The 10,845-nt window shown below is 48.3% G+C and overlaps 1 protein-coding gene across 1 annotated transcript; it reads right to left on the reverse strand.

Moving 5' to 3' along the window:
- Positions 1-6,573, reverse strand: HSPB1 (heat shock protein family B (small) member 1). Its single transcript, XM_082201623.1, has 3 exons — positions 6,113-6,573; positions 644-707; positions 1-316 (listed from the first exon to the last, which is right to left on the reverse strand). The coding sequence occupies exons 1-3, from the start codon at positions 6,513-6,515 to the stop codon at positions 127-129; spliced, it is 657 nt and encodes a 218-aa protein (XP_082057749.1). The 5' UTR covers positions 6,516-6,573; the 3' UTR covers positions 1-126.
- Between the last annotated feature and the right edge of the window lie 4,272 nt (positions 6,574-10,845).

The raw sequence follows: 10,845 nt of genomic DNA on the forward strand, positions 1-10,845 counted from the left end.
TGGGGTTTTAAAAAAACACAACTTTATTTGTGGCGCTGTTGCAGAGGTCTCTGTCTTTACAAAAAAAAGGGATACAGGAGGGTTTGCCCGTTTTCGAAACCCGAGTGGTAAACTCCCACCCGTCAATTACACCTTGGGAGCCTCTTCTGGTTTCTTGGCTCCTGACGGAGTGATTTGGGCATGCGCCTCGAAGGTGACAGGGATCTGGATTTCAGCAGACTGAATGGCCGGCTTGGGCAAAGGAGCCTCTATCGTCAACATGCCATCGGGGGAAAGGGAGGAGCGGACTGCAGCAGGGTCGATACCAGGGGGCAGCCTGTAGAAGGGAACAGAGAAGAGTGAGAGTGGAATGAGGCGAGCTGCCCAAAGCAGTACATTGTTATGGGTTTGAGGGGGTCAGTCTGGATGATATCAGGGGGTCTCTTCCAGGCCTGTGGTCCTGTGCCCAATGAGGATTAGAATCCAGCAGAAGAGACTGCTGAGCTGTTTGGACAAATTCCTTTGCAAGGCAATGAGAGACAGATGGCAGAAAGGCTTGGAAAAAATCAAGATTGAGGTTGGTGGGGCAGCAGATCTGCCTTCCTTGTCCTCAGACCCTGAAAAGCTTCGCTTCCTTCCCCAGCCAACTGGTTCAGCTACTTACGTGTATTTTCTTGTGAAACATCTGGAGATGAACCCATGATCATCCTGCCTTTCTTCATGCTTGCCTGGAAAAAAACACGCCACTGTCATGGGGACATCGATACTGCCTTAAGAGATGGGGAAATCCCCCAATACATTCGTTTATCTCTCCCCCATGCACCCAACCAGCTCTAGCCAACCTGCATTCTGAAGCATAGGATCGTGGAATTGTAAAGTTGGAAGGGACCCCTATTCTAATCATGTCTCTCTCACAGGTCTGGCTCAAGATATTTTGCCACCTGAGGCAGATGGGAAAATGCATCCCACCCACCATCCCCGCCATTATCTCACCCCTGCAGGGTTTTAAGCCACATGCACCCTCGCCAAAGCAGAATCCAAGAGGCAGGGATGGGCAGGGCGTGAGGGGAGCAGCAGGGCCAGTGCCCAGCCACTGGCAAGGTGCAGCAGCAGCCGCCACCTGGCTTCCTCCATGTCAGAAACACTGGGCAAGAATGCCATGCGGAGAGGGAAGGGAAGCCTGTGGCATCTGCATGCACGCTTACTTAAGGATGGGTTATTATTATTAATATATTATTATTATTACTACTATTACCGGTATATTCTATACTGCCCTTCATCCAAAGATTTGCAATGCGCAATTTGCAAAGTGAAAACACAAGAATACATACCATAATAACAAGCAAAAACACTAAGACACAGAGACAGTCCAAAAGGCCACAGATTGTAAAGGCCTATGTCAGTTTCAGGTTCTCATTTTTCCAATCTTAAATTATTATTATTTTTTAAAAAAACCTCCTCATGGAAACCCACCAGTATTTTAATGTGAATTTCTCTTAATATGCATAAACCTATGGGATTTTCTCTCCTTTGCCCCGTATGAGGGAAGAACCCTGGAGTTGGTATTTGGAATAATTCTTGGCTGATACAAATGATTTAATAACCAAGTTCCTCCTCTCTCCTCAAAGCCCTTGCAAAATGGTACTCTCATTTTAACTGCTTTTTGTATCTCAGGTTTTCTCCTTGTAGCACATTCTGTTTCAAATATGTGTGTGTCTTACTCTGTGCATCATATGGTATTAAAAATACATGAATGCTGCATTGAGTGTTGTTATTTTTCACTCTCTCTTCTGTCTTAATGGGTTTGTTCCAGCATAATAAGTGATTTATTGATGAAACTTTCTCTAATATACATATTCCTGCAAAGTAATCTTCCCTAACAGAATGCTGTTCGCTATGGTTCCCACCCACCCACTGAATATATCCATTTTTAGGTATGTTTAGCCCAAGTATATGCATTTCTTTACCCTAGTAACACCCACTCTTCCAAAATCATATGCATTTCTGCAAACATAACTTGGCTGCAGAACTGTGCTGAAATATCTGGAGACGTTCAGATTTGAAAAGGTGGCCTGATATGGTTTGTGGATTGCTTCAAAAAGTACGAATTACCTCTGTAGGCCTTTAAATATGACCAGAACCAAATTCTGCCTCTCATCCCTGCTACTGAATGGGTGAAGTTTCAGACTTGGCATAAACCACCTTCCCCTTTTTTTAAAGATGGGGGAGACATATGTTTAAAAAGAATAGATATTTAATGCTTAACATGGATGAATTGGTTAGAGCGTGGTGCTGATAATGCCAAGGCTGCAGGTATAATCTCCTGCATTGCAAGGGGAGTTGGACTAGATGTTCCTCAGGGATCATTTACAGTTCTATGATTCTATGAATATCTGTAGGGAAATCACTGGTCACCCCGAGCATCAGCATGCCTCTTGCCCTTCGGTTGGCGCCAGAAGGGAGGGAGCCTTCTAGGCTGGATGGCATGAACAGCTGTAACTTTGAGCTTGCTTCCCTCCTCCTCCCTCCTCCTCCCCTTTCCTCGTGTGCTGTGTCTTTTTTAAAACGGTCAGCCTAGCAGGGGCCGTTTCAGTGCTGATTTTCATCAGCCACTCTGAGAACCCTGGACCTGGTATAAAGCTCCGAAGAAACCAACTAACCAACCAACCAACCTTCACTGCTGCCGTATTTTTTCGAGAATTGACTGCAACACCAAACCATTCCCTCTTCCTTGTGTTCCTGCCTCCCCACCCTTGCCTGCTGCTGTGCTGGTTGCCATGGCCACATGTTAAGCCATGGACCGCATACATCCATTAATATTTCAGAGGGCGACGAACTGAGATTTGGGTGGGGGGCTGGGACCCCACAAGGATGGGTGCCGGCTGCGGTATCAACAGAGCATGAGAAGTGGGGTGGGGGCTGAGCTGTCAACTTTTCCCTTTTTTAAAAGGGAAATTCCCTTATTCCGAATAGGATTCCTCGCAAGAAAAGGAAAAGTTGACAGCTATGGGTGGGGGAGCCACATTTATCCCATCCCAATTCCTGAGAGGGTGGGGACTGAGTGAAAGCATGAATAATTCAGAATGGCCTGGCAGCAGATTTTGGGGAGGGGCTCAGAGGCACCCAGCAGCTGAGGGGGTAGGGAAGGACGGGGAATAATGCTTCCCAGAAAGGGTGTCTTGCATGTAGCAGCAAGGGGGAATCTGTTAATTTGGGGAGAATGATCGTTTTAGTAATAGCCAAAATGTCCAATATAGTATAATTCTCTCATTTCCACCTATTTAGTAATGTTTTGCTAAATAGGTTTATTGTTGTCTCAAAATAAACCGTTCATATTTCTGAATATTAAAAAAGAAAGAAAAAGAAAGAAAGGGTGTCTCTGGGGTTGGGGGGGGGAAGGTTGTGATTCCAGGCTTCCTCTCCGCTCCTCCTCTGCCCACGATTCTCTAAGGCGCAAACTTGGCACCTGATCAATCTCATTGATTTTAATCAGGGGTGTAATGTGGCAGCTGCAACCCAGCTGGCTGGCGGGGGGGGGGGAGAAGGGGGGGAGGGACCTCCCAAGCTCTGTGCTCCTTTGTCTGCCTTCTTGGGCCACACCCATCTTTGTTCTTTCCGGCTCCTCTGATTGGAGGAGCCTCACCGAGGGAAAAAATAGGGAGATCCGACTCAGAGCGCTCATCGCCCCGATGCGCCTCAAAAAAACAAAAGCATTTGGCACAAGAAACCCAGTGGCTTTTAAGGTGTCACAAGACCAGTCCTTCTCTCCCTCCCTCCCAATTTTCTGTTACTGACTAATGTGGCTTTATCGCATTAGCTTTTCCCCTCCACCGTTGGGCTGAAAATGAGGTGGGGGGGATGATCTCCCCACCCCCAACAGGGAGAGAAAAAGAAAACTAGCAAATTGTATTATTAGTAGTACTTAATATCTCAGTCGGTAGAGCATGAGGCTCTTGATCTCAGGCTTATGGGTTCGAGTCCCAGCTTGGGTAAAAGAATCCTGTATTGCAGAGGGCTGGACTAAAAGACTCTCCTGGTCCCTTCCAACTCTACAGTTCTATGATTCTACAATTCTAATTACCCATCCTTCACCAGCAGGTCTCTGGACACACTACAACAATTTAGAATTCAGAATTAAAAACAGGACAGATGGCACTTGTAGGAAGAGGGTTAAACGTAAAGGGACCCCTGTCCATTAGGTCCAGTCATGGCCGACTCTGGGGTTGCGGCGCTCATCTCGCTTTACTGACCGAGGGACCGAGTACAGCTTCCGGGTCATGTGGCCAGCATGACCAAGCCGCTTCTGGCGAACCAGAGCAGCGCACAGAAACGCCGTTTACCTTCCCGCTGAAGCACTACCTATTTATCTACTTGCACTTTGACGTGTTTTCAAACTGCTAGGTTGGCAGGAGCAGGGACCGAGCAACGGGAGCTCACCCCGTGACGGGGATTTGAACCGCCGACCTTCTGATCGGCAAATCCTGGTCTCCGTGGTTTAACCCACAGCGCTACCCGCGTCCCTAGGAAGAGGGTTAGGGTCCTGCAAAACATGAATTTCCAGTGCCATAGGAACATAGTGATCTGACTTCTCCCAAGTCAGACCATTGGTTCATCTTAGTACAGTGGTTCTCGAAAACCAAGGTGTGGGTTCTGATTGCTTGCAGGAGCTTCCGGCACTTGAGCAGAAGCCGCGTCAGATCAGATGTTCAGCTTCCGAAAAGCATTCGCAAACCGGAATACTTATTCCTGGGAGCCAATTTGTTCAACAACTAAGCCATTCATGAACCAAGGTATCACTGTAGTGTACCTGCACTGACTGGCAGCAGCTGTGTACATGGCTTCCTTAATAAGTGTTTTATTATTAAATACCCCCTTGCCTACCTGGAGATTCAAGCCCTCCACCTGCCACCTGAGTAGAGTTGAGACAAAAGGCAGGAAGAACCAGCTGCACAAACAGAAGATAGGGGGCACCTGGCTTGGCAACAGTACAGGCGAAAAGGATCTAGGAGTCTTAGTGGACCACAATCCGATCATGAGCCAACCGTGTGATGCAGCAGCAAAAGAAGCTAATGCTATTCCAGGCTGCATCCACAGAAGTGTAGTGTCCAGATCCAGGGAAGTCATAGTCCCGCTCTATTCTGCCTTGGTCAGACCCCACCTGGATTACTATTCTTTAGCTGTGAATTCCTGTTTTTTTGCAGGGGGTTAGATGACCCTTTGTATCCCTTCCAACTCTTCAGTTTTGTGGTTCTATGAGTTCCATGATCTAGTCTCCTAGAGGCTTGGGAAGATTCCACATTTTCCAGGATTGGAGTCTCAGCAGATTTTTGAGTTCCACATCACCTGCCTTTATTTCCGAAAGCAAAGAAGGTGCCTTATCTTATTTTCAGCTACAACTTTTTTTTGGTCCATTCATCACACACACACACACACACACACACACACACACACACACACACGATGCCTGGGCAGCTCCAATACATTTTGCCTCCTGAGGCAAAGGGCACAATGGCCTTATCAGAGCTCAAGGACACAATCCAGCCAGGCAAAAATACTTCAGAGTGCAGAGAGCCAGTGTGGCCTAGTGGTCAGAGTGTCAGTCTAGCTAGGACCCGGGAGAGGCCAGGGCTGAAATCCCCACCCCAGCCCAGCCCTGAAGAAACTTATTGGATGACCTTGGGGCCCCCTCAAGCCTAAGCTGCCTCAAAGCGTCATTGTGGAATTAACTGAGACGAGGAAGAACCAAGTTTGCTACCTTGATCTCTTTGGAGAAAAATGCAGCAAATCTATTCATCCATTGAGCAAGTCAGCCATCAATCGATGGATTAATGATTGCATTAATAAGATTCCTCCAAGGAGCTCCAGGCGGCATAGAGGGTTCCCGCTGCCCCCCATGTAATACAAACAACAACCCTGCGAGGTTGGTTAGGGTGAGATTGCGTGACTTCCCCCCAAGGTCACCTAGTGAGCTTCATGGCTGAGTGGGGATTCGAACCCAGGTCCGACACTCTAATCACTACACCACAGGAGGGAAGGGAGGGTGTGTGCCTTGGGGAGAGTCCTCTGGAGCCCAACTGAGGGTTGCCTCCAGGCCTGAAGCCCCCCTCCCAGCCTCTCAAGGGATGGCACTTACCTGTGATCTCCACAACGCCATCTTTTGTTTTGACCACCAGCTCCTCGGGTGCAAAATGGTTGACGTCCAAGGCCACTTTCCAGCTCTCGGAAGTCTGCCGGATCTCAGAGATGCCGCTGCTGAGCTGGCGGCTCAACGCCCTGCTGTATGCTGGGTTGGCAGCTGGGCTGGCAGCGGCGGCAGCGGCGGCTGGGCTGGCGGCCACTGGCTCTGGGCTAGTGCTGGCCAGAGGGCGGATGTAGCCTGGCCAGCTGGTAGTCCCCGCAGGCCACTTGTACCAGTCCTCAGGGATGAGGGGCATCCCAAAGGACTGGTCAAAGAGGCGGCTGCCCCGGTACCAGTCCCGGAAGGGATCCCAGCTGGGGCTGCGCAGGAAAGTGAAGGGGACTTGGCGTTCTGTCATGGCCAGGCGTCCCGGAGTCGTCCCGAACTGCTTTGTGGAGCCTCTTGACTGTGGAGAGCTGGAGCCGCCAGCTGCCCCTTATCAACAGACAAACGCCTATTTTGGGAGAGGAATTCCAGAGGTCTATTAATGGAAATTACTCTTGGCCAGAGGAACTGTTGATGAATGATGCCCAGGTCCTGACAGCATTTGTCATTTCTGCCCTGTGTGTTTTTCCAGGGAGGGGAGCGGTGGGATGGAGAGCAATTCCCATCGGAGCTGAGCAGGATCCTGGCTTTCCAGGCCTGCGTTTGATCTCCGCAAATTGAAAATAAGCACAGGCCAACCTGTGGAGGGAATGTGTTTGGGGAGTATTTTCTGCCCTTCCTTCCTCTGCCTTACTTAAAAGAGGTAGGGAAACCTGAGAGCTAAATCCAGCCTGCCAGGCCTCTCATAACCATAGAACCATAGAATTGTAGAGGTGGAAGGGACTCCAAGGGCCATCTAGTCTAGCCCCCTGTGTTGCAGGAATCTTTTGCCCGATGTGAGGCTTGAATCCATAGCCCTGAGATTAAGAGCCTCATGCTCTACCGACTGAACTAAAAGCCATCAATGGCCTTTTCCTCTATGAATTTGTCTAATCCTCTTTTGAAGCCATTGTTGCCTCTTGTGGGAGGGAGTTCCATAGTTTAAGTGCCCTGCATAAAAGGGCTTTGTTTTACCCGGCTTAAATCTTCCAACGTTCACCTTCATCTTCCAAAGTTGGTTCTTGCAACTCTCTACAAGCCACACCCCTCTGGGCAGGCCACACCCCTTAGTGGCTCTGGAGTACCTGAGTCTTTCGTATGTATGTCATAGGGAGCTGCCTTAGAACAAGTCAGAGCATTGGTTCCTCTGGCTCAGTGCTGTTTACACTGACTGGCAGCTGCTTTCTAGCATTTCAGGCAGGGATGCTATGAGTTTGTGGGAGCCAGTCACCTATATTCCTATATGTTCCCTGTATGTATTTCTGACCCATGTAGGACCAGTCTGGAAAGTTAGCCTTGGTGAAGACTTGACGTTATCATCCCCAAAATTTGAGTTTCCATTGAAATGAGGCTGTATTTTAATATTTTAATGTTGTATTTTAATCTTGTTTTTAAGTTGTATTTCAATCAATTTGTTTTTATATCGGGTGTTAGCCGCCCTGAGCCCTGTCTTGGCTGGGGGAGGGCGGGGTATAAATAGAAATTATTATTATTATTATTATTATTATTATTATTATTACTATTACTATTATGTGTTAGAAGCAAATCAAGCCTGGCTAGCTTCCTGTGTTCAGGTGATCACCTGGGTGATGGGCCATTAAGAAAGCAAATGAGAGGCAGCTCTGTGCTGGGGGGCCAATGGATGAGGCCCTTTCCTCAACTCCCAAATAGCAAGAAGGGCAATGCCTGAGTTGGAGAGCAGAGTTTGCTGTTATGGAAGCTGGAGAACAAACCAGCAAGCAGACAGGCAGAGAGCAAGGCTTTGATTTCTGCTTGAATCCAAGGCTGCGGCTATGGAAGAAGAAACTGGACCTTGGGGTGTGAATGCTGTGAACCTCTCCATCGTAGGCTCAGGTTGCATAGATGTATCCAATAAACCATACATCCTAAAGACACCACAGTTTCCACTGTGCCACATTTCCAAAGGGAAACACGAACTCTGGGGAAGTGCCTGGAAACCTTAGAATCTCTCACCGCTTGGAGATTGGGGTGGCAGGCAACACAAGATATGTCATAGGAAGAGGCCTAAGAAGAAGTCAGATTATTGCTCCGTCTGGCTCAGGTTTGTTCACACAGTTCACCCAGTTTAAAGAAGCCCTTTCTTTTATCTGTCCTGAATTTCCCAATATTCAGCTTCATCAGATCTCTACCAGTTGGAATGAATGGAGAGAGGGAGGAAAAAAACCCAACCCACATTCTCCATCATTTTGTACCTTCCCATCAAGGCCCCTCCACTCGCCTTCCAGGAATTGCAGACTCCAACTCCCATCATTCCCAGCCAGCCTGATGGATGGCCAAGGAAGATGGGAGTGCATTTGAGCACAGTGGTACCTTGGTTCGAAAACCAAGGCGCGGCTTCCAATTGGCTGCAGGAACTTCCTGCACTGAAGCAGAAGTCGTGTTGGACATTGGGCTTCTGAAAAACGTTCGCAAACCAGAACACTGACTTCTGGGTTTGCGGCGTTCAGGAGCCGATTTGTTTGACAGCTAAGCAGTTCAGGAAACAAGGTACAGTGGTGCCGAAATTAATTTGTTCCGCGAGTTTTTTTCGTCTAGCGAATTTTTCGTCTTGTGAAGCACAGTGTCGGAAAAGTTTTGGAAAAGCTTTAAAAATCACCAAAAACCTCAAAAAAGGCTACCACACCGCGTTCTATGAGTTGCTCCTCGAAGTCAAGACGCAACTGTATTAACGGTGTTAAGAAAAAGGAAACAAACTTGCAAGACGTTTTCGTCTTGCGAAGCAGCTCAAAAAACGGAAAACCCTTTCGTCTAGTGAGTTTTTCGTCTTGCGAGGCATTCGTCTTGCGGGGCACCACTGTACCACTGTCGTGGGATGGCTGCGAGGCAGAATCAAGGCGGCTGGTGAGGAGAAGGTGACCGAGAGAAAGATCTTTCTCTTTCTCGCTGTCTCGGCGACGATGAGTCAGCGAGGGAAAGCAATTGCTTGAAGATTAGGAAGAGCCCCCGCCGCTGCCCATCCTGAAGTCGTAGTCATCCTTGGCTGCAGGCCAGAATAACCCCTGGAGGTTCTGAGAGTCTCCAGAACATTTTTTGGCTTTGACACCTGACACCCAAAAAAAGACTCGGAGAGAGAGCGGAGAAGCATTTCCTAAGCACTGCTCATTTCCCCCCCTCTCTCATCCAGGCTGGCCAGAGGGAGGTCCACTTTGGCCACATCCGTGGCAGAGCAAGGCAAAGTGTGTGACTTCACTTGAGTGACCACGGAGGCGGGGAATACTATAGGCTTGTATTGTTTCATTAGATTTTTAACAACGTGTTTCTCATTTTGTATTTCCTTAGTGTATAGAGCTTTGGAGAGAGCCAGTGTAGAGTTGTGAGTGCTGGCCTAGGATCTGGGAGAGACCAGCGTTCAAATCCTCCCCTCCCGGCCGCCCCCAGTTTGTCTTGAAGCTGGCTGGGTGACTACGTGCTGCTAATTCACATTCAGCCCAACCGACCTCACAGGGTTGTCGTGAGGATAAAATGGGATGGAGAAGAAAGGTTTCAAAATCAGTAAATAAATAAGTGTGGTTGTGGTGGTTAAAAAGTCAACAGCAAGGCCTGAGAGGTCAAGGATTCAGATCCCCGCTCATCCTTCTCAGCCTAACCTACTTTAGAGGGCTGTTGTGGGGATTAAATGAGGAGCTGGAAAACTATGTCTGCTCCTTGAGTTTCTGGGATAAAAAATGGGGAATATGAGGCAATCAATCAATCAATCAATCAAACAAACAAACAAACAAACACAACTAATGCTTGATGTTTAGTTGTGTTTTTATACTATGTCAAATGGGTGGGATAATTAATAATAATAATAATAATAATAATAATAATAATTTCCTTTTCTCTGCTCAAAGGCCTCCCAAGTTGTATTCTAGTTGCATTCGTTCTAGTTGCAGTCTGCATATTTCTCTCTCTCTTGTATTATATTGCATTTTAAATGTTTGCCTGTTTGATTCTTTGCAGCACACTGTATTTTGAGTGTGTGTTTTAATGCTCACGTCTTATTCCCTGCATGCCCTGTTTTTGCAGATCTGTGACCGTATAATACATAACAATAGTGGTGAAATATTAAGGGGAGGAGGAGGAGGACATAGGCGCTCCTGCAACAGGAAGGACGGCAAGGTCAAAAGCAAGACGAAGTGGCCATGGCTGTGCGTTCCTTCCACCCGTGCTGGTTGCAGGATCCCAGGCTCAGTGCAGAGCCAAAGGCCGGGCTGAGCAGGCAGCCGGGCAATAAATATCTCTCTTGTCTCAATTACTGGAGATTGACGGGCCCCATCTGCTGTGCTGCGTGCCCGGATCCCCCAGCTGCAAGGATAATGGAGCATGATGAGAAGGGCTGATTGCGCAGGGGAAGAGGGAGGGCGAAGCATCCAGAAGACTCCCTCCAGATTCCCATTCCTCCTTCCTCCTGGCCTGGCGTCCGACAGGCCAGGGAAAAGCTACCCTCCAGCTCCTCCTGCTGGCCAGATGCTTGTGCTACAATGGGGAAACGGCAAATGGAGCCCCCTACCTTCCCCCCTCCATCTTTCCCAACATCACGGTCTTTTCCAGGGAGTCTTCTCTTCTCATGAGGTGGCCAAAGTATTGGAGCCTCAGCTTCA

The sequence above is a fragment of the Podarcis vaucheri genome (assembly GCF_965113315.1).
Source record: "Podarcis vaucheri genome assembly, chromosome: 15".
Lineage (NCBI taxonomy): Eukaryota > Metazoa > Chordata > Lepidosauria > Squamata > Lacertidae > Podarcis > Podarcis vaucheri.